At 38.5% G+C, this 23,822-nt stretch overlaps 3 protein-coding genes across 4 annotated transcripts in view; all 3 read right to left on the bottom strand.

Annotated features, from left to right (window-relative positions):
• Positions 1-11,409, bottom strand: part of LOC119499981 (diacylglycerol kinase beta) — a 132,386-nt gene extending 120,977 nt beyond the window's left edge. For both annotated transcript variants that reach the window (XM_037789302.1, XM_037789300.1), the window contains exons 1-3: positions 11,257-11,409; positions 6,969-7,041; positions 625-816 (exon numbers count right to left, since the gene is read on the bottom strand). The gene's annotated coding sequence lies outside the window, so the exon portion shown is untranslated. The remainder of the gene's footprint in view (positions 1-624; positions 817-6,968; positions 7,042-11,256) is intronic.
• A 5,452-nt stretch (positions 11,410-16,861) lies between these two features.
• On the bottom strand, positions 16,862-18,346 carry LOC119499982 (gamma-crystallin M2-like). The gene is made up of 3 exons (XM_037789304.1): positions 18,247-18,346; positions 17,821-18,063; positions 16,862-17,204 (listed from the first exon to the last, which is right to left on the bottom strand). The coding sequence occupies exons 1-3, from the start codon at positions 18,262-18,264 to the stop codon at positions 16,932-16,934; spliced, it is 534 nt and encodes a 177-aa protein (XP_037645232.1). The 5' UTR covers positions 18,265-18,346; the 3' UTR covers positions 16,862-16,931.
• Positions 18,347-20,675: 2,329 nt separating this feature from the next.
• LOC119500587 (gamma-crystallin S-1-like) lies at positions 20,676-21,564 on the bottom strand. The gene is made up of 3 exons (XM_037790397.1): positions 21,492-21,564; positions 21,100-21,342; positions 20,676-21,018 (listed from the first exon to the last, which is right to left on the bottom strand). The coding sequence occupies exons 1-3, from the start codon at positions 21,498-21,500 to the stop codon at positions 20,746-20,748; spliced, it is 525 nt and encodes a 174-aa protein (XP_037646325.1). The 5' UTR covers positions 21,501-21,564; the 3' UTR covers positions 20,676-20,745.
• Positions 21,565-23,822: the final 2,258 nt, after the last annotated feature.

The raw sequence follows: 23,822 nt of genomic DNA, 5'->3' as shown, positions 1-23,822 counted from the left end.
TACAGCTGAGGCTGATGGTAATGTCATTATTTTTGCGGGTATTTTGTCATAAACCAAAAGTGTTGGGCAAGTCATATTTTGACCCGATGATGGCACTAGATGAAAAGTCAGGGAATCACAAACGTTACATTACAATTCATCTTGAGAGGGACATCAATGTCAGCCTATATTTGTTATGATATTTCAGTCTGGACTGACACTAGGATCCCTAACAGTCTGTCGCCAGTAGGAATCGCAAACGGAGGCGTACACGGACAACTGTGGATACCATGGACGTGTAGTAGTTCTGTTTATATTCTCCGCTTGGAGGACGCATTCCACAAATGCACAGTAGATTGTTACGCTACCACCTGTAGCATAATAGCCGAGCTTATTTTATGCAATAATCCCAAATGAAATGGAAAAATCTCATTGTTTTTTTGTCCCATGCGATTCTAACTTCCTGTTTGGCCTACAAAAATACGTCATCCCTGTAGCACTCTATTGTGATCTATTTTTAGCTCCAAGATTCATACCATCTCATTTTTGCATCTCAAAATATTGTGCCACAATTTACAGGCCTCTGAGAGCCATTCGTCAGTCTACTTGTGCCTCCAGGAGGGAGCCGCTTCTATTGTCGTTTACCTCCTGTCACACTGATGGCCATCACCGCACACTGCATTGCAAGGCTTTTTTTTTTTCCCCTGCAGCGCTCCTCTTGTCTTTCTCAGGCTCCTCACCTTCTCAGTCATGTTAGACTGATTGCACCTACTGAGTGAGCGGGCGGGGCGGGGGGGGATTGACGCCCTATCTCCTCAGGAACCTGACATTAAGCTGCTGTGAGAGAGAGAGAGACAGAGAGAGAGAGAGAGAGAGAGAGAGAGAGAGAGAGAGAGCATAATTGCCTTGTAATGGTTGTTGTTTATTAAGACCAGTGGCTCAACATCTATTGTCTTGAATGAAATTTAAATGAAGCTCTCTGGAGTGCCGAGCATCTCTGTCGATCCTTCATTAACATTTTGTACGTATGAAAGCGGCTGAAGAGCAGCTGAACACTGTAAAACACCCCTCATTCATCTTCCCGTGGACGTGACATAAACACACCAGGCTTCTCTTTGGTTCGTCTGACTCATTTGCCCTGACTGAGCACATCATTACACCCAGTAAATCAATTTCACATACATTCAAACAAGAAAGAGAGTGCACCAGATATACCACGGAGACACGACGACAGAAAGCAGAACCATTCTGCTCTGACCTTTCAGCTCAGTCGTGATGAGACAGTCGACATACTGAGGGACTCTTGTCTTGAAATATTGATGTTAGAAGAATAGAAGACAGAAGAATAATGAGCCAACAAAACAAAGAGGTTCATCAATGTGGCTCAGATAAAGAGATGACGTCAAAACACAAAGCAAACAGCTGTAACCTATTTGAGCTGCTCATTCAGAAAATGGTGATTCAGAAAAATGGAAGCATGGATGGATGGATGGATGCATGTGATTTTCCCATGGTTGGATTCTTAAACATTTACTCATTTTGCTCTTCTTCTTGAAATATTTCATGGTGTCAAATCTGACTTCGTTCCCTTAGACAGAAATGCAAACATTTGCTTTTGTACTCATCCAGCAACATGACAACCCTGTCTCTTACAAAATTACTTTCCCATACAGCTAAACTGTATTCCCAATTACGTTTCAAGGGAAATGTATTTTCTCCCAGATTGTGGTCGCAGTTTTAAACACGTGGTTACCGTTGTTTCCGTCTGACTATTAACCACACCCACATTCTCTTAAATAATCATAATCATTTAAATTGTGTGTTTTTATACAAATAACCACTATAGATGACAAAAACAAAGTATAGTACAGTACTGTGTACAGTACACTCCCACCCCCAAAAATAGGGCTCTCCCAGACGCTACGGTGTAATTCGAACTCTGGAATTTACCATGCATATGTTTTTTATGTAAAATATATCAAACATTGAATGACATCAGATCTAAAATGTTATTTGTTCATTTAGCGCATAGATGTCAAAAGTGGCAGACAAAAAAATGCTTGCCTGCCACAGTGGCTGGCAGTGAAAAAAGTTAATTTCAGACCTTGTTTATCCGCCTTCCCATGAGATCGGGTTGTACCACTAAATACTGTACTTTCTTCAAAGTAAAAGTCCTGTATTCAAAATATTACTTATGTAAAAGTATGCACGTATTGATGAACATACTTAGAGTATCAAAAGTAAAAGTACCCATTATGCATATGTCAGTAACAGTGTTACATTTTTATATAATACTGAATTCTGATGCATTAAAGTAGAAGTAGAAGTTGGCAGATGGTCTATTTTCCAGTGGAAGTGGTTCGTCGTGCAGTATTAGAATGAATGAAAGCAACATGGCGTGTTCTGAAAGGAGGAAGGTCAGTCAGTCTTGATATCTCTAGCCTGGCTGTGTGTACTAAAATCTGTTTCTAAAAAGGAGAGGAATGACCTGAATAGCTGGAACAAAACTACAAAAACACTGATATTATCCTGTATTACAAGAGGCACATCTGCTGAACCCACCAGACATTAAAGTCAAGCATAACAAAACGTGACTTTTTTCTCACAAGATGGAAAATCTCCGGCATGTATCAAAGACATTCTGTTTCTTTTCAGGTTTGACTGCAGGCCCAGGGTCTGCCATTTCTCTGCCTCTTCTGGTGCCTCCTCAGCTCAAACACAGCACTCTCACTGGGATCGCAATTAATGTGACGCAACCGGGCTCTCTAAACAAACCACACTGTGCTGCTTTGGAGCAATATTCAGTTTATATTTCCAAGAATAGATGCGGTAGCTACCATGTAATACGAATCTGGTGACGTTTAAGAGAAGCGCAGATGCCTGCAGTTACGTACAAACAAGAGGGAACTGGAGGGGCTGAGATGAAAGGTTGAAGAAAGGAAAATACACCAGTTCATCGCAGATATGTCCGTTTTCCACTCGGCAAGGGCTATCAATAGACCTCGCTTTGGGAACCTCTGATTCCATCATGGGCTTGTTATGCTGTTTTGTCTCCATGACAATTTCCTTTCAAAGAGAATGCTACAGCAAGCTAATTTCCAAAAATATACACACATTGATCCGGAAGGACTGACGGGGCAGCTAAGGTCTCCTGGTTCAAACCTCATTTCCTGGGGATTGTCCCTCGTCTCTGTCCCAGGGTCTTCCATTTGGACTCGGACATAGCCAGGGTTTTAAAAATACTGACGTCAGGACTCCGACTTAACATTAAAAATTCAACATCAGGGAAACATTGTCCATCAACTCTGACAATGTTTGAGCACCAAGCATCATTGATGTAAACACATAGTCTACTGCCTCTCGTCTCATTGGAGTCCGGCGCTCCGCCCTTCAAGTGCAATAGCTAGGGATGCACCGATTTATCGGCTGATAGTCGCCTTGTTGACTGCCATCAGCCTATCGGCAAATAAGATGACATTCGCCGATGGCAGGCCGAAGTTTATCTGTTGTGTTGCATCAATTTTGTGCCAGGTAAATGTTGTGTTGGTTATTTGCGGTCGGTCTCGGACAACTGTAACCAGCTGCTGATTCTGAGAAGTCACTGGCTGGACACGACTCTGGCATGAAGACGTGTGCCAGCGCACATGTGGTTTGTTTACAAATAAAAGTGAAAGAAAAAGTTGCCCGTGTGGGAGTATTACACTGCCTCGGAGAAAGACCAGCGACAAGAACGTTGTTATGTTCAACGACAAATGAAGCAGTAAAACAATGGCAAAGATTTCTTAAAAATAATCACTGCGGTCTGGACGGGAACGAACCTCGTGTGTATGTAATGTGTCACTGGAAATGGCTACCAGCTGCTAACCTGACCCACCAGATGGTTTGTTACACAGAACCATGTGAGAAGCCGTCAATAGAAACTGTTTGGAAAAGGGCAGGCACTTTCAAAAAATACTTGGCAGGTGATTGGATGAACCGTCTGTCAATCAAAGTCTTGCCGAAGCCAGTCGGTAGAAGAGTGATCGAGACAAGCCTTCAGAGCCGTTCTTTGCTCTTATTTCAATGAAGAAATACTCTCCAATTCTCATATAACTGATGCTATTGCAGCAGCTATGCTAACCTCTTTAGGAGCTGCCATTGTTGTCAGTCACCTTTCCGCGTCACACACAACCAAGCCACGCCCATATCTGCCAGTAGCTCCTCACAGGATGCTGATTGGTCTGTGGTCTGGCTAACAAGATGGATTTCCGCGTGATCTTGTGACATCGCGAGAATCCAGCTGCCGTGCGAGGTAAGCCTGCTGCAACTGGAGGTTGACGAGAGAGGGCTCATCACTATGAGCAACCCCTTTGTCAGTCAGTCAATTGATCCACTGTGAAAATAAAACATATTGATTAATGCAGCTTTAAAGAAGTCTAAATACTACCAGGATCAACATGAACAGAACATGACCCTGGTCCAGAGAAGCATGGCTCGGTCCATAGAGTGATGATGATGCTACCTTCCTGTGACTGTGGCATTCCTATTTCTTTGTACCAAGAGTGGGAGTAGGTTGGAGGGGTGAGGGGGAGTTACGCAATGCAAGACATGACAGGGTGAGATGCTGAGTCTGTTGTGGCAACCCAGAGAGGAAACAGTGGCAGGCTTCATCAATAGCTCTGCAGCATACGACTGACTGTTAACACTGTTAACATTCCCATCCACCATTACTACACTACAGGCTGAGGCTGGAGTTCACTGCCTGGTCAAGTCACAATCGTGTGCTACAGCTTGCACCTCATGTAAATTTAAAATGTGGCTCCACACAGCAGTTCATTTAACACTGTGTCCGTGAAATAAACTGGATAAATAAAAGAGAGGTGAAAGCAGCACCAAGCTCTTTGTTTGTATTTTAAACCTGTGTCAGTTTTGTCTTCGACCGAGCTGTGGGATGAAGCAAACAGAAGGTGTTTTACTGCCATCCGCTCGTCTCTTCATTAGAATGCAGCACCAGCCTGCAGCTGCACGCAGAGCGGAGAGAGAGGAATGATGAAACCAGAGCTAAAAATAGCTGCCTCCCAGGATCCCCCCTCATACGGCACTGTAAACACTCAGAAAGCCAGCGACAGGCAGCACCAGCCAAGGTCTGCCTGCCTCTGTGTGTGTGTGTGTTGGACACATTGCAGTCTCCCCTCCCCTCCTCAGTCATAAACCAGTGTTTGGTTTGGCAAGCATGCATCATCGAGCTGCTGTACAATTAAAGCCATCTGTGGGGTTTTTACTCGGAACGAGTCTGGGGGACGTTGCCGCCTCGCAGCTCTGCAGCAAACGCAAAGCAATCACCTTGAAGTACAAATCACCGCCAGGTAGAAATCTGCATTATGCTAGCATGACAACAGGACAGTCACCTTTATCACAAGGTCAGTTATTACACGACAGGGTGTTCCACCTTTTACACACTATAAGCAAACAGTGTCAAAGTCTGTAAACATATACGGCCAGGTCCTGCTAATCTCAGAGTAAACTAGGCGGCATTATAAAATAAGCTGTTATGAGACTGTAGCCGATTCTGTAGAAATTTGATCACATAAACGCCAGAGAAGAAATAATTGTGTAATCCAATTTAAAGCTAACTAGCATTAAAAGGTGCAACAAATCTGTATATAGGCTTACATGTAATCACTTACAATCCAGACACCAGGATGGTTGGTGCGCCTCTATTCAATGCAAATTAAATCACGGTGATGACGTGACAATACAATTAACCTCAAAGCCCCACACAACAACAACAACAACAACAACAGCTCCCCGTGACTGAGGAGGACAACATGTGCACCGCAGCCTGGAGACGTCAGAGGAACCCCTGGAGATATAAACTGTTAACGTTTGGGCCAGATGAGCTTTTAACAGCCTGAACCAAAAAAAAACTGCAGAGCAGCTTCACCACATTCAACCCAATGTTTGTTTGTTTGTGCTGGATGCAGATTTAGAGTGTTAATACCCCTGATCAATGAGAGCAGGAGGCTACACAAGGGATGAAAAAGGCTATTATATGCTTTAAATCGATTCAACACGACAACCTAATGAGCAGCAAAAAAACAAATAGTCGTACAACGACTCCAGAATTATCATATTTCAAGATTAAACATCCACCGCAGACGTAAATGAATCGGTCTGTGCTGTGGTTCACAGTACATCCATAGATGAACACGTTGACTGCAATGGACTCTGTACTAAGGTCCACTATTCCCACGCAGGCATCAGGCCACACTGTGCATCTAGTGTGTAAGCAAATAAGTTACAGGTCAATATTTATCGGTGATTGGCTGAGTACATCGCTGGTTGTTGTTTGTGGGTGATTTTTGGGCGACATTCGTAATTTTATTTTGCTAATTTATTGGTTCGACTCTGAAGAACGAGAGCAGCTCTGAGGCATATAACAATATAGCAGGGGAAACTATGTGTAGAGCCGGCATATTTTCACACCTAACTCAGTGAAACAAAGGTTTATTTCAACTGAGCCGGAGTTGGTGATTGTTAGAAAGACTAACCAAGGCAGTTTTGATGAGTTTTATTTAGTTTCTGTCGAGTTTGAAAGAAGTGTGTTTTACGATACTCCGCCACTAGAACAAAAAACACCACTCTCCACCTTGTTACAGAGTTTCTCTCTAACTACAGCCAAATTCACACTCACCTTAGCATGTGGAGAAGCTTGACAGACAGCGAACGGTCAATTTTAATATGGAAAAACTCACCTGTTGTTGGTCTTCACCAAACACAGCATCCTTTGCACCTGTTTTGTATCCAGTTTTGGCCGATTATAACGTTCATGTTTCCTCCTCACTTCCTCAGTTCCTTGGATCTTTTTAATCTTGTCTAACTAACTAACTAATAATCTGTCAATCACACATCAATAACTGATTTACAGGAGCTGATGGCACGATCACCAACACATGGAAAGACCTTGCACACCTATGGTGCAACAACAAAAGTGATTTCACTTCACTTACCTGATTAGACTTCTTCTCAGGACTGTGTGGGTGCGTACAAACTGACTGACATCTCTCCAATCAGCAAGAACACCTGTGGGGATGTACAGGATACCTATTACGTTAGAAATTCACACATTTTTGTACCTTTAAAACAGCATTTTGTTGGTGTAGGTAGAAATCTTTAACTTTAACATACAGTACCACAAAAATTAACTGTAAAAATCCTGAACAACTCCTAAAAATGTTGGGTCTACCTTGAAGTTCATGTTCACAAGTCTATAAATGGGACTCATCCACAGTTCTACTTTAAACAGGCTATAAAAGCTATTCATGGAAGCAGTCTGTCATTAAAGATAAACACAAAGTCAGCTGCTGTCCAAAAACATTTTAAATATCAGTCCCATCCAGTCGTCCGTTCTGCATTCATGTGGTAACCTAAAAGGACTGCCTCTCTTTTGTGCATGTCGGTGCAATAATACAGCCTTCATGTTCTCAGATCCACGATGGATCAGAGATCATAGAGAAGCTGAGGGAGACGGGTTTCCATGGCAATACTGTTTCTTTTCCCTTCTCCCCAGCTTTGACGTCACATCGGGCTCCCTGGTAAACCTTTAGCACAAAGGTGTGTATGCACAGACGAGAGCAGGATGAATACAGAAATGTGTGACTGCAAAGATCCATATTCACTGTGAAAGTGGTGTGAATCATCCAATGACTGTTGAAGCAGTAGCTCCCGTTTCTCCATACTGGCATGCTTACTGTAATACTACTGTTCGTCTTCCATTTATTTTATCGCTCATGTTTTATATACACAACTGCTTCAATAATCTCCTTTAAGTGTTTTATCTTTCATTCAAACTAAACAGGAAAAAAAATCCATTTTGACTCCCTACTTCTAATGTTTTATATAATGATGTTGATATCAAACCAGGCATGAAAAATACTGCCAGCTGCTTTTAACTGATGCTGTTCCTTTAGTGGTGTACTTCAATCAGCTTGTAGAGGTTATTTGGTTGTATAAACTAAGCTGTACCCTAGTTTAATACTTTGTGTACAATACTGCCATCTTGTGGTTTCCAGTGACACTTGTATTTGTAGGTTGTTTGTGAATCAAACAGACAGAAAAACATCAAACAGACAACAGAAAATGAACCCAACACAAAAGCCCTGTTAATATACAGTAGTTATGTGATATTAAGTAATTTTAAAGCACTTTATACAGTAAATGTTAAAATAATCAACTCTATGGGTTTATGTTTCCCATCTGGAGCTTTACTTTAGAGCTTTACTTTTCTTTTGATAACAGGATATTATTAAGAATCATTATTGTTTTATAATAGAGGTACTGGGTCATTCCTGTCCCCATGAATTACTTCCTCATATTTTCTTTGAAATGTGTCAAATCTTTATAACAAATGGCTTAAATTATATATAAAGGTCTTCTTTATAACACAAACAAAGAATATTGCAAATTAAAAATACTTTTTTTTACTTTACTGAGTTTTTGTTGATACATGTACTCAATTTAACCATGTTCCCAGTGCAAAGTAAGCAACTTCTACAAGAACTATAAGCCATGAAATTATAAAATACGCAAAATATTCTTTAATTAATGTGTAGTCCATGTTAAACTCTCTCTGATTATATGTATCAGGAAGAACTGTAGTTGTTTAATATTTTACCATTTTCATCATTTACTTTGTGATGAAGAATGACAAATATTGTCCACAAACCCTCACAGATACTGCATTAAGCATAAAAAATATGCTAATTTGGATAGCCCTATATACAGTATCTGTTGATCCTGCCATACGTTATCCTTCTTTTGATAACTAGGAATGAGAATAAGAAATGATAAATAATATAGAGGAAACAGATGCACAGAAGAAAACAACTCGTCATAACATTTGAGATTTGGCTCATTTTTGGCTCCAGCACGGCGGGGCGCTTTCCCTGCATAGACCTCAGGTCCAAATTAAGGTCCCAGCAGGTCCGTCAGTGCGTGTGCCAGGTGCACGGCGTAAAGGTGTGAACGAAGGTGCATGTGTGTGGCAGGTGTGTGAAGGAGGCTGTGAGGATATTGTGAGAACTGAGGGTGACGTGGGCAGGGAGCCACATCACAGAGACACGACCTCTCTGCAGTGGGTCTCGGCAGAGGACAAGAGGGTGACAAGAGACCAAAAGCAAATGTATCTCGTCCAGCTACGGCAGCATCTCTCTCTGGATGAGAGGCTTTCATGTTGACTAAGAAACTTACATCCTGGATCTGATGGAACTTTAAGTTTGCTTTTTTTGTGCCGTTTCTCGTGTTTCAATATCTACTTGGTAATTTTAACAGAAGATATTTAGATATTTCAAAATAGGAAAAGCACAGGTGTAATTAATCAAATTTAATTTCATTTAGCTGCTTCAGTTCCAGGTTCATGGGACAACTTATTATGCATTTAGTTATATTGTGTTCCATGCCATCTGTAAACTACTTTGCTTTAGACATGAGCTTGATAAAGTCCACTGCAATATTATCAGATATGTTGCATCGACAGGATAGGTGAACTTTTTTTTTCATGTGTATAGGCATAATGGATTTGTTCCTGGTGGGGTCAAGTGGAACAACATAAAAGTTACAAAATGCCATAAAAGGGATTAACACAAATGCAAAAGAAACTGCCTCGTTTTTAAGCTTTGTAAGGATGCAGTTTTGAGACATAAAGGGGTTTATTTGCCTGAGGAATGGAAGGGTCTTATCTTCAAATATGCTTGTATTGTGCACTTTCAGAATAACAAGTGATATGACATTTGATGTAAAGCAGTCATAATATTTTCAAGTTTGAAAGGATAGAGGATATAAAGAAATATAAAACAATCAGTCACAGCCACTTTGAGGGACAGACAGATTCTGAAACGCATATTTACTATTTGGTTAATTACATATTGTAAACATTTGTATTTTCTTTTCTTTTTTAAAACATGAAACATGTATTGCCACATGTGGGAATTAAATTACATGACAGCTCGAATTTATTTTAAATATTACTATTTTAAAAGTTAATTATCATGTCACAGAAACCACTGAGAGTGAATCTTGTGTTTTGTATGTTATTATCATACTGTCTATCGGTGATGTGTAGGTGTTTTTTTACCGGTGCTCTCCACAGGTCTGACACCTGCGGCCCGCCAGCCTGCTCACATCCCCCGGTGACCTTCAGAAAACAATAACCTTGTGTTTTTTAGGTTAATAATGTACCCAAATTCACGAATATGTAGAATATTAGCTACAGACATACTTGTAGTCTTCCGTCTCAACATCTGCTGTCACAAGTTAACCTTTGGTTTCTGTAAATTGTCCAGCTAATGCAGGGGTCAGCAACCTTCACTATCAAAAGAGCCATTTTAGGCAAAAAAAAATCTGTCTGGAGCCGCAAAACATTTGAGCATTGTGATGAAGGTAACACAGTTTATAGTCTAAGTATATAGTACATAAGTCTAATGCAGTGAGGGCCAAAGAGCAAATGTACTACGGAGTATTAGGGCCACATTGAGGGAAAAAACATCTGAGATTTACAGAATAAAGTCATAATATTATGAGAAAAAAAGACGTAATATTACGAGAATAAAGTCATAACTTTACAAGAAAATAAATAGTAATAATACGAGAATAGAGTCATAACTTTACGAGAAAAAGTCGTAATATTACGAGAATAAAGTCATAATATTACAGGGGAAAAAAATCGTAATAATACGAGAATAGTCATAACTTTACGAGAATAAAGTCATAACTTTACGAGAATAAAGTCATAACTTTACGAGAAAAAAAGTCGTAATATTACGAGGATAAAGTCATAACTTTACAAGAATTTTTTTTTAATAATACGAGAATAAAGTCATAACTTTACAGGGAAAAAAATTGTAATAATACGAGAATAAAGTCATAATATTACAGGGGAAAAAATCGTAATAATATGAGAATAAAGTCATAACTTTACGAGAATAAAGTCATAACTTTGCGAGAAAAAAAAAGAAAACAACACGTAAAATTACTCATTTATAATATTATGACTTTATTCTCATAATATTACAACTTTTTTTCTCATAAAGTTATGACTTTATACTGTAAATCTCAGATGTATGTGTTTTCCCTCTATGCGGCCCTAACACTCCGTCGTATGGTCTTACCGTTAGTAAACTGTCCATCTAACGGTTAGCTAGCTAGATTAGCCCTCGTTGCTAACTGTTACTAGCTGGTCTGAGGTGTGTCCCTCGTAAAATCACATTATAGGGGGTTTCACCTCCTACATAATTTACTTACACTCTGAAGGATTCGTCTCCACTTCCTCGCGCAAAAACAAAAGTGAAGCCAAAATATCCCAAATACAGTAGAGAGCAGCTCCGGGGAGCTACCTGAGCCGTTATCTTGAGATTTAACTCTTTCTGATGTCTACGCAGTAAACCAGGAGCTGGAGCCCCGCCCACACACCTGCCCGTAGCCAATCACAAGCCGAGTACGAGCTCCACATTAAATGTTTGGCTAGACCAGGGGTCAGCAACCTTTACTATCAAAAGAGCCATTTTAGGCAAAATAATAAGCTGCAAAACATTTGAGCATTGTGATGAAGGTAACACAGTTTATAGTCTCAGTATATAGTATATAAGTCTAATGCAGTGAGGGCCAAAGTGCAAATGTACTACGGAGTATTAGGGACAAATTGAGGGAAAAACAAATGTGAGATTTCTAGAATAAAGTCATAATATTACGAGAAAAAAGTTGTATTATTATGAGAATAAAGTCATAACTTTACGAGAAAAAAAGAAAATAACACGTAAAATTACTACTTTATAATATTATGACTTTATTCTCATAATATTATGACTTTTTTCTCATAAACTTGTGACTTTATTCTCGAAATCTCAGATTTTTTTTTTTTCTCAGTGTGGCCCTAATACTCCGTCGTACCGTCGTGCTATAGACCTACAACAATGATAAATAAAAATGAAAAAGTAAACAAAAAACAAAGTGTCATAACAAAGTTATGACTTTATTCTCTTAATATTACAACTTTTTTTCACGTAAAGTTATGACTTTATTCTCGTAATATTACAACTTTTTTCTCTCGTAAAGTTATCACTTTATTCTCGTAATATTCCGATTTTTTTTCTCGTAAAGTTTTGACTTTATTCTCGTAATATTACAACTTTTTTTCTCATAATATTATGACTTTATTCTGTAAATCTCAGATTTTTTTCCCCCTCAATGTGGCCCTAATACTCTAGTACATTTTCACTTTGGCCCTCACTGCATTACACTTACTGTATATACTATATACTTAGACTATAAGCTGTGTTACATTCATCACAATGATCAAATGTTTTGCGGCTCCAGACAGATTGTTTTTATTTGTTTTTGCCTAAAATGGCTCTTTTGATAGTAAAGGTTGCTGACCCCTGTTATAAACACTGGCTCAGCTTCAGTGGATTTGGGCTCCAGTCTCAGGTGAGTGTCTCTGACCACATACAGTATTGCCATGTTAATGACATCATGTGGTTTTTAGTGCAGATCAAAGAGCTTGTACATGAAGCCGTAGTGGTGCTCATCACAGCTGCTTTCATCCTGAATCAGCATCAGGTGAACTGTGCTCTTCAAACAGGCCGGGGTGTCGTGTCGCAGCCTTTCATCACTACATCAGCAATCATCACTTATTGAACAATCCATTAAGAGTATTTTGGCTGGAGGACATTTTCAGGAAAACGGCATACATCATGGTGGGTTTTACTCCTTTAAAAACTGTTATAAACCCTACAGGATGATGCTGCTGCAGACAGATGCTTCACCAGCTTCATCTTTAGCTGTCGAAGCTGCTTTCTCTCTTCTATTTTTAACCCTGCAGTAGATTTTGTTTAATGTATTTGACCCTCTGTCTTGTCTGTACGTTCCTCCCTCTCTTACTAGTCCATCTCTCTTCTCCCATCTCTCCATTCTCGCCATACAAGGTAACACTTGCAGCCAGAAACGACATTCTTTTCCTCGGATTAACATAGTTCCTCTCAGCTGCTGAGACCATTCATATCCACACAAGTTATAAATAACTGAGCTGGAGGAAATGGGGGGCTCGATGGGGGAGACGTACTACAGCAGAAATGCTTTACGACTCTGTAATGTAAAAGAAGGTTTTTGTTAATTACAAAGAATCATAAAACATCTACATGATACAGATGATAATATATATTGGAACATGAATAAACATGAGCTCATTCTATGGAGGATGGAACCTGCCAAAATAAATAAACAAATGACTAAGATTAATAAATAAATATGCCATTAAATTAACCAAAATAATATTAAAAGGGCATATATAATATGCATTAAAATGTACTCTTCACTCTGACCCCGTGACATACGTTGAATGACAGCATAATGAGGCAGCTGTAAAAAGAAATTTATAAAGAAAAGAATATCAACATCTTGCAGAAATAAATAATTTCATAAACTTTAATGATGAATAAATAAATAAATAAATAAATAAAAAATAAATGCAAATAATAAATAAATGCATTTAAAATTAATAAAAATAAATAAATAAAAGCAAAAATTTAATAGAAGAGCAGATAGATAGGGGAAGTAATAAAAAGATTTAAAAAAATAAAAATAAAAATAAAGAAGCAATTTAAAATAAATATCAATTTGTCACATTTTATCAATTAATAAATGCTTACATTTATGTGTAATATTATTTTTGGTTCATTTAATGACACATTTATTTATCGAGTCATTTATTTATTTCATTTTGGCAGCTTCCTTCCTCCATACATTCCTGCCGCCATGATCTGTTTTTTGGATTGTAAACGTGGTTTCAGGGCACAAACAAGAGGAAACAACAGGAGATCACATAAAGATCATGGCTAGACAAACTTAATCCTGACCTTAATGCAAAACCAAAATCTTGATCTGAAGGGTCGGGATAGTAGACAATCTTTACATGTATTCAACACGTCAATAATCCAATATGTTTATCCTCACATCCTGTGCTGCTGTAGCAATGCAGCATCAGTCTTATTGATTTCACAACTTGATCAATATTGACGTTTTCTCCGCATTACATCTATACCTATTTGTTCTTGAATCATCTTAACAGTGAAAATTAGGTTATTAAAACACAACAAATTTTATTTTCAGGTGATTATACACTGATGAAAACATAGTTATTAATATTATATTCCATTTCTGCCAATAGATCCCCCTACTTGTTACACACTGGTCCTTTAAGTAAAAGCCAGGCTAAAAATATATGTCTTAAGGTTTCTTTTAAAAGTGTCTGTGAAGACTTCCCACATGATGTTGGAACCTGGCTGCAAAGAACATCAGTGAGTTCCAACACAGATGTTGGGTGATAATAAGGAGGTGATAGTAAGTTCATGTTAAAGGTGTTGGATGGAGGTGAGGTCAGGGCTCTTTGTAGACCAGTTAAGTTCTTCCACACCAGACTGGGAAAACAATTTCTTTATGGTGGCATTAAGAATTCTGTGAACTGAAACTAAGGGACTGAGTCCAAATCAAACAGACCAAAAGTACACAAACTTTCTGGGCTGCAGCTCCAAACATTGTACACTAGAGGGTGCCCACTGGCTCACTGTGATGTGTATCTCCCTCTGAATCCCTCCTGTGACCCACTAAAAGGCATCAGGGGTTGATGTAAACAAAGAGGCTTTAGAGGTGAATAACTCCAGCTGGGAGAACATGCTGGCTGGACTCCCTTTGTGTTGTCGGGGTCACAGCGTTGTTCCAGCGAGCCGAGCGTCAGCACTAACAGCAGCTGGCATGCTCCGGGCTCTTACTGGCAAATCCCACTGAGTCATCAGCAAGCTGCACCTCTTTGTCCACAGGTTTAGCTGAGCCCTGTGACCTCCCTGCTGTACTCCTATCAGCTGAGAGTCATAGCACCGTCTGCACCGATGCTCAGACACACCAGACTCGGATACGTACAGTAGCAAGAAGACCGGAGGAGAACCGACTCATGCTTGAGAGCACTAATACAGTGTGTGCATGCACATATAGCTCAGTAATCATCACTCAAATGCTGCTATTTTTATTTCAGGTTGCAGTTTTTTTGCAGACATAAAAGGGACATCTGCTCTGTATGAACTTAATGCATGTTTGTGCAAATGAATAAACTCCAATATTGCATAAATCACACCTCACAGGCTTCCTTATTTGTCGTAAAATAATGGTGTATTATTATTTTTTTTACATCATTATGTGTGGAAGAGTAAAAGTAGATATTACTTTTATTTTGTTGGAATTTTTATTTCATATTATTCTATTCATATTTTTTTAAATACATTTAATGTGTGTGTTTGTGTCATAGGAGATTTCTTAAACAAGAATGATCGGTACCAATTAATGATTATCATTTTAATAGTATTATGAGCTTTATGTTTAGAAAAATTGGTCTGATATTCTCATAAGCAGGAACACTTTATAATAACAATCATTTATAAATGGTAAAATGATAGTTAATTAAACTTAGTTAAGTTATTTTACTGTAACAAACAATATAATTATAATAAATAATGTTTACTAATTATTAATAATGCTATATTTTATAGTTATTTTATCATTAGTTTGTGTAATATGAAAAATTATATTCTATATTTTATCAAAGCTGATAAGAAACAATAATAATCACATTCTGATTATATTAGTTAAGTATTTATTAATAGTTTATTGATGCCCACATTATAATATTTTATATACCATATTAAGTATTTGTTAATGAAAACCAAATTATTTGTAAACCATTAAGAAATCATTTGTAAAACATCTATAAACATTACATAGATAGAAACCAACTATTAACCATTGACAAACTATTAACTATCTATCTAAATTATATTTATAGACACTTTACAAAGTATTTATTAACCAATTAACCAAGGTATTATAATCATCAGTTGTAATATCTTAATCATTAACAAATACTTATAATATAGTATATAAAATGTTGTGAAAAAATAAACTGTCAAAATTGCATAAATTATAACATTTCTAATTAGTATACATTATTAATTATAATTTCATGGTTTGTTAGCAGTGAAATAACTATTAACTACATTTTTACTATCAAATTACCATTTATAAATGATGATTATAATAAAGTGTTTCCATTAAGCAGTGTGCAGGGGGTTGCCCTTTTAAATCAATTCCACACCGTGTCTCTTTTTTCTTTTTCTTTTTTTAAACCAGGAAGGGTCCAGTGTTGCATAAGTGGTTGTGCAATCTATTGAAAATGATCACGCTGGGAGAGAGTCAGATTTTATGTTTCTTGCTTATTTTAAAATCTTGAAGCCTCGAGCTCTATATTTTGGCCGTCGCCATCTTGTTTTTTTGGAACCAGAAGTGACACGAGAGGCTGGAGCTCAGTACAACCGAACGCTGAATAAGACATTTTTTGGCAACCAAAATGTTACAATTAACATTCATGAACTGAAAACACATTGTGAAAGGGTTAAAGTTGTAAGACGAAAACACGGACAACTACCAGACAGGACAACGCCGTGGTAGCGACCTGTCAATCACAAGGTAGCCCCGCCCTAAAGCATCCCCTGCTTTATGGTCTATGTGACTCTAAATGGGACCATCATTTACTAAATGAACATCATGCTGTATTGAAGAAGACTTGAAACTAGCGACTGAGACCATAAACTCATGTTTACAATGTTTACTGAGGTAATATATCAAGTGTGAAGTAGGCTCATTTTCTCATAGACTTCTATACAATCACACTTCTTTTTGCAACCAGAGGAGTCGCCCCCTGCTGGCTATTAGAGGGCACATTAAGGCACCTCAGCATTGGCTTCACTTCTTAGAACCGGAGGTGACCGCCTGGGAAATACAAACACAGAACATAGAGGGATGAACATACTGAGATATGTTTTTTATTAGATTTCCAAAGAACAGTGATGTAAAACATGAACTAAAAGAGAAACAGGCTAAAAGTTGTGGACGCGACGGAAGGAGCCCACTTTGGGGTTCATGCCGGCCCACTCGTTGAAGCGGCGGTACTCTCCTCTCTCCAGCAGGTACTGGCGTCCGCGGTAGTCAGGAAGCTCATAGAAGACACATGCACCGTCCTGCACCTTGGCAGAGTGAACCTCGCGGTGCTGCCAGCGTTCAGGCAGGTTGCTCAAATCTTCAGCGCACTCCAACATCTGACCACTGAAGTTAGGACGCTCGTAGACACGAACCCTGAACACACTAGAGACCTGCAAGACAAAGATCAGGGGTTCAGTTACTCACTGCACTCTTGCTGTGAGGCGGCAGTAATAACCACTGCACCACCAGACCGCCCTATATCCCACAATGTCTCCTATGAATTACATTTATATACTACTAATTTCGTTACCACCTCCCCCCCTGAGTTGCGTGCTATGGTAAGTGTTTGGGGTGGATAGTTGGTCTCAAGGATGGCAAATATGCCGGTGCGTCTCAAACTGGTGCTAAAGCTGCGACAAAGCCTCTGTATTTGACCCTGGGAAAGAGAACAGACTGGGCTCTTAAAGGGATAGTTTGGGTGTTTTGAAGTGGGGTTGTATGAGGTACTTATCCATAGTCAGTGTATTACCTACAGTAGATGACGGTCGGCACGCCCCCAGTTTGGAGAAGCAGACAGGAGTACCGACACCAGAGCAAAGCAATGTACTTCTGTGGATGGATCCCGGTCCACAGCAGTACATTGCTTTGCGCCGGTGTCGGTAGCAAAGCAATGTACTGTCTAATAAGTAAAACAGCTACTATGGATAGGTACCTCATGCAACCCCCACTTCAAAACACCCAAACTATCCCTTTAAGGCTTCTCATCTGTTTTCTGAAGGAGCTCACATTTCGTACGATCCGGCAGGACCTGATGCTGTCATTGTAACCCATCCAGCGCTGGTAATCGGGGTACTCCCCCCTGGTCAGGATGTACTGGTAGCCCAGGTAGTTGGGCCTCTCGTACAGAACCCAGGCGCCGCTCTCCACACGAACAGAGTTGCAGTGGCTGAAGTGGATGTTGAGCTCGGGACAGTCGCTGGTGCACTCATAATATTGACCTTCGAAGTTTCTGTCTTCATAAAACACGATCTGAAAGAGGACAACTGGTGTTCACTGGATATTCTGATATAAATATATGATATATTGAACTTCAAATGGTGGAAATGCACAGCTGATGAGTACACAATCTGTGTAACTGGAAGAATTGCAGGCACAACTTGAGTCTGAAGAGGTCAAGTGGAACCTCTTCTAATAATCTGCTTGTTTGCCTACCTTTCCCACACGGTCCATGTTTGGGCCTCTTACCAACTTCTGATGTCTGGCTGATTGTTAATCCCACTTTTGCACAATATTACCTACAGACCTGCTCCAGATTTATATATACAGTGTATGTGGACACACTGAAATGCATTGCCTGAGTCATCATTGTCATTTTAATTGGCTCTGTAATCATCGGTGCTTCATGATGCTGCAATTGTTTTAAAAATGCTTTATACAGTGTTTATTCACTGACCTTTCGATCTGTTGATGAATGATTCCAGAAACGATTTATTAATCCAATTAAACTGTCTCATCTGCAGCTGATACTGAGGCTGATGCATTTAACTTGGCTTATGGCCACATAGTATGTAAACATTAGCGTCTTCAGTGAAGCCTCATGAAGCCCCCAACTCTTACTCTGTGTTAAAGGTCCCATATTGTAAAAAGTGAGATTTTCATGTGTTTTATATTATAAAGCAGGTTTAAGTGCTATAAAAATACTGTTAAACTATCAAAACGCTCAATATATGGAGAAAGACACACAGCCCATATACAGAAATTGTGCGTTTGAAACAAGCCGTTAGGATTTCTGTCCATTTGTGATGTCATAAATATACAATATTTAGACCATTATACTGTTTTAAACGTAAATATTCTAAATGTGTCCAAGTTTATTTCCTGTTGCAGTGTATGTAAATAAAATCAGCTGATAGGAAGTAAACATGGACCCAAACTGTTGCCTAGCAACGCAATTCCATTGCAATTCCATTGCAATTCCGTTGAAATGCACTAAAATGGAGCGTTTCAGACAGAGGGTAGATACAGATGTATTCAGGCAGACAGTATGAGGAAAATAAAGGTTTTTTTTAACATTACAGCATGTAAACATGTTTTAGTAGAAACATAAAATACAAGTATGAACCTGAAAATGAACACTATATGGGACCTTTAAGAGGAAGCTAGGGTTGGACCTTTTTTTTTTTTAAATAAAGATAACTGTAACAGCACCAGGCACACAGGTCAAAATGTCTTGCAAAATTGTCTAGTTATGGCCAAAAATGTGTTTTGTGAGGTCACAATGAATTTGACCTTTGACAACCAAAATCGAATCAGGTCATCATTGAATCTAAGTGGACGTTTGTGCCAAATTTGAGGAAATTCACTCAAGTTGTTCCTGATATCACGAGAACGAGACGGACCTGTCTACATGCCTACCTGTCTGCCTGCGTGCACTCTGCTCGTGCACTCATTGCTTGTCCTCGGAGTCTTCCACAAGCTGCTACCTTGACAGCTGAGTATCAACAGTAACCATGTTTGCCATTCACGTTCATTATGATATGTTTACGTTCGTAATGATAATTGTGGGGGAGTGGTTTTGGAGGGAGACCTAAAGTGACGGTCTTTCAGTGTTGCTGACTTGGTGACTTTCTCTCTAGATTTAGGGACTTTTGGAGCTGGTGCTGCAAGCTACTTTCATTGGAAAAGAGTTAGCAACACTGAGATCATTTTTTTCGTTTGATCATTTTTTAAAATCTAGAGTACTCTTTCTAGTTTCTCAATATCACCGACCCTGGGTTTAATGGCATGTTCAATCACATGTTTTCTGATCTAGACAGCCCACAAAAAACTTAGGTAGGTTAGGCACTCCAGATACTCAAATGTATGTGCATACTCATTGTTTTTCATGATATGTCCCCTTTAGTAAGTAAATGATTTGATTTGATTTGAGACCAGAAATTTGCCAAATGTTTCATTGTTTGTGTTTGGGCAGAAATCTGTCAATTTCCCACAATTTGTTTACAGACATTTACCTTAAAAATTTATATCAAGGAAGGTCAACTAAATATTAGAAACACCCCTCTGTATAACGCAATATATTTCAACACAAACTGCATCCTCCAAAATGGCTATAAAGCTGACCCAACACTTCGCTAAAACAGTTTCAACGTAAACTGAAGATCATAATCTGGATATAAGTAGGATTTATTGCAGGGTTGTCATATTAGACTGTATTATTTTAGCTTCGTTCAATAAACTGGCAACTGGATATGCACTTTCCTTTCATCTCTACCCTTACCAAAAAGAAGTTTATTCAAGTGTGCTATTAGTATACTTATTCTAAACTTAAAATAAGAGAGTATACTTTCAGTTTACTTTTTATGTACTTACCAGAGATATACTTAACAAAAGTATACATAAGTATACTTGGCACAAGTATACAGAAAAGTCTAAGTATACTTGGCTTATAGGCCTACTTGTACTTAATCTTTTGATCGAGATATACTTATAGTTAAGTATTCTTGCCTTATAGGCCTACAGAAAGGTATATTTGGCTTGTAGTTGTGCTTACTTTTTGATAGAGTAGCCTATTAGAGTGTGTGAGGACTTGAAAACCATTAATAGTGATATGTTCAGGTAAATAAGGCATACAATAAGTATGATCTTCTGCACCTGTATTTCCAAATACATTTATTGCAATGCGTTACATTACATTACATTACAAGACACTTTTCACAGCCCCATGATTATTCTGATGGAGCCCACAGTTGACTTCAGAGCTCCCCACTCTGAATGGTGTCGGTAATCCCCTTTCTCCAGCAGGTACTGGCGACCACAGAAGTTGGGATGTTCAAAGAAAATCCAGGAGCCCTCCAGGACCTTGCAGGACTGGATTTCACATCTGACCCACTTCTCCTGGATTGTCTTTGCGTTTTCCGTCAACTCCAAAGATTGGCCGTCAAAGTTTGGTCGGTCGAAGAGCTTCAACTTGAACGGCCCTTTGGCCTGAAACCAAAACAGTCAAAGCATTGATGCATGAGGAAGACAGCATGTTTCTTGGTTTTCTTTTGGCACTTCAGGACTTACGTTTTTGATGATCCTGCAGGATCTGACACAGTCATTGAAGCCCATCCAGCGGCGGTAGTCGTTGTACTGGCCTGGACCGATGACATACTGGTAGCCCATGTAGTTGTTGCGCTCATACAGAACCCACCAGCCGCCCTCTACCTTAAGCGAGTTGCACCGGCGGATGAAGCTCTGCAGGTCGACTGAGTCCCCTTTGCAGTCGTAGGACTTTCCTTGGAAGTCCCGGTCCTCGTAAAACACAATCTGGAAAGAATAGCCAGGATTATAGAGGGTTTTATCGGCATTTGTGATGGCACGTTTTTAAATTCTCACTATGTGATGTCTGTGCTTCTTGCACCAAATTTAGAAAACGATTATCTCCTGCGACTATAACAACCCATTTAGAACCTCACCTTCTCCATCTGTAGCTCTTACTGTAAAATACTAGACGCTGTAACAAACGCAGTACTCTTTATACATGGCAGAGACAATACTACTAAATGCATGGTTAGCAGTGCATGTAACAATTATTACAATTCAAATATTCATCTAGATTCTGCCCATTGTTCTTACTCACTGAATTGCCTTTCCACACACAATAGTTGTTTAGCAGTGCCAAGTATCTAAACCTCCGTCCTCCGTGCTCAATCCAAACTGATCTGGACCGCTGCAATCAATGTGTTGTTTGTTTATGCAATAGTAATGTAAAGCTTTTATGTGAGCTACAAACTTTGAGTTGCATTTTATTAAGGAAAGGTGCAAATAAAGTTTATCATCATTATCCTTTATTTATTTTCTATATCATTTTCTGTATGAAATATGCAACAGAATTACTCACAATTCATAAATCATAAGGAATTCACAGTTTATCAACATATAACAAATGTAACATATGACAAGTTTAGTTTAGTTCTGGTTATATTGAACATCTTAGAACTTTAAAAACCCAAATATTATTATTATTAATAATAATAATAATAATAATAATAATAATAATAATAATAATAATAATAATAAACTTTATATTTATAGCACTTTTCATACAAAAAATGCAGCTCAAAGTCTTAAACTACTCAAATAATAATGATAATAATAATAGTTATTATAATAATAATAATAATAATAATAATAATAATAATAACAATAGTAATAATAAACTTTATTTGTTTAGCACCTTTCATTCAATAAAAATGCAGCTCAAAGTGTTTAACAATGAAGATATTACATACACTGCGTGATTCACCTGAAAATTAACATAAAACATATTAAAAACATTAAGATGGAAAATAAAACCAGAAAAAAACACATTATGAAAGATAAAAGATAAAATTAGAGACCTAAACAATCCGCTAAACTGTGGGTTTCTCACTGTACATCACTGTGAGGAATGCTTGTGTAGCATGTGCATGTTTCAGAACTTAACATGATTTCTTTAATTTTGAACTTCTTTTCTTTTGCACAACTGTTGAGCTCTGTAGGCAGTCTGGGTCGTATACAGGTACGACAGGATGATTGAATAAGCCCACAAAAATGTATGTCTGAAACTGTCTTTTTATTAAACATGAATTTACATAAACACAACAAATACTGTCTCGGGTCTATAAAGTATTTCAGCATGTTTTGACCTCGCCGGGACAAATTTAGGAAGTGATTACTCATAAAATATTTGCACTGTGTTATGCCCAGCTCGTTCAAGAGCATAACAAAGAAGGGAAGTCCACACAGTAACAGTTTAAATATGCAAGTAAGTTTATTAAAGATAATTTAACTGAAGCAAAATGAAGTCACTAAGGGTGTAGAGTCAGTAGTCAGTAGTGAGGTGTGGGTGATGGGTGCTATGAAACTATAGTGCTAACCTAAGATACCTTTAACAAAAGAGATAACTAAATGTAAGCAAAACCAAACAAACCAAGTTGTGAGCCTGAAAGGCATCAGCCTTCCATGAGGGAGCGAGAGAGAGACCATCTTGGAATTATCCTGCTTTTAACTGCTACCTTTTATCTCTCTTTCCTAATGAGAGGGATGGGGTCAGGCAATCAGGGGAACTGACAGAGAATCATATTGACAAGGCCGTCACAACTGTAATAAATGCAAGCCACTTGTTTGGGCGACCAAAAATATGTCTGAATGTCATTGATATTGTTGTGATGTTAAATATGAAGCTTCACTCACAGTTAAAATGGCCCCCATTGCCAATTAGCCTAAATTTGTTATCCTTAAGCACCACAGTGTACGCCACTATCAAATATGATTCACTATTAAATAAAAAATATGTTATCTTATTCATGAATAGTTAAAGATAATGTTATCACAAACACTATAAGGTTGTGGTGATACTATATCAAATTATACATAATAAACAAGTAAACTACAATCAAAGTATTGGGTATATGTCATTTTTATTCTGTTGTGTGTTAAATTTGCAGCAAGGTCTTTTTACGGGTTTCTGTTGAGGATGAATGATAACTTGAATAATGTAATTATGACATTGTGAAGTCAACATACATCCTAACACAGGATCTGTGCAGAGGTCTTTGTGGCTCACTGGCAATATGTTGATGTTGAATGGTAACCATTTTGTAAATTAATGTTATCAGATGTCTTGCACTTGTCAAAGCTTCTCATTGTATGATCAATGTGTCTGCCAATGTTAAGGATGATCTAGGGCTGCCCCCTTTTAGTAGATTAGTCATCTAATCAGTCATTCTTGTCTTAGTCGACTAAGATTTCTTTAGTCTATTAGT

Source organism: Sebastes umbrosus, chromosome 13, assembly GCF_015220745.1.
Source record: "Sebastes umbrosus isolate fSebUmb1 chromosome 13, fSebUmb1.pri, whole genome shotgun sequence".
Lineage (NCBI taxonomy): Eukaryota > Metazoa > Chordata > Actinopteri > Perciformes > Sebastidae > Sebastes > Sebastes umbrosus.
The sequence above is the reverse complement of the archived record's forward strand: the minus strand, read 5'-3'. Positions and strand labels throughout refer to the sequence as shown.

Bases quoted from the DNA above. Each gene is read 5' to 3' on its own strand.
- LOC119500587 (XM_037790397.1), bottom strand. The intron at 21,019-21,099 runs GTAAGTCCTGAA...TTTTGGTTTCAG, and splicing joins CCTGCAGGATCATCAAAAAC to GCCAAAGGGCCGTTCAAGTT.
- LOC119499982 (XM_037789304.1), bottom strand. The intron at 17,205-17,820 runs GTGAGCTCCTTC...TTTGTCTTGCAG, and splicing joins CCTGCCGGATCGTACGAAAT to GTCTCTAGTGTGTTCAGGGT.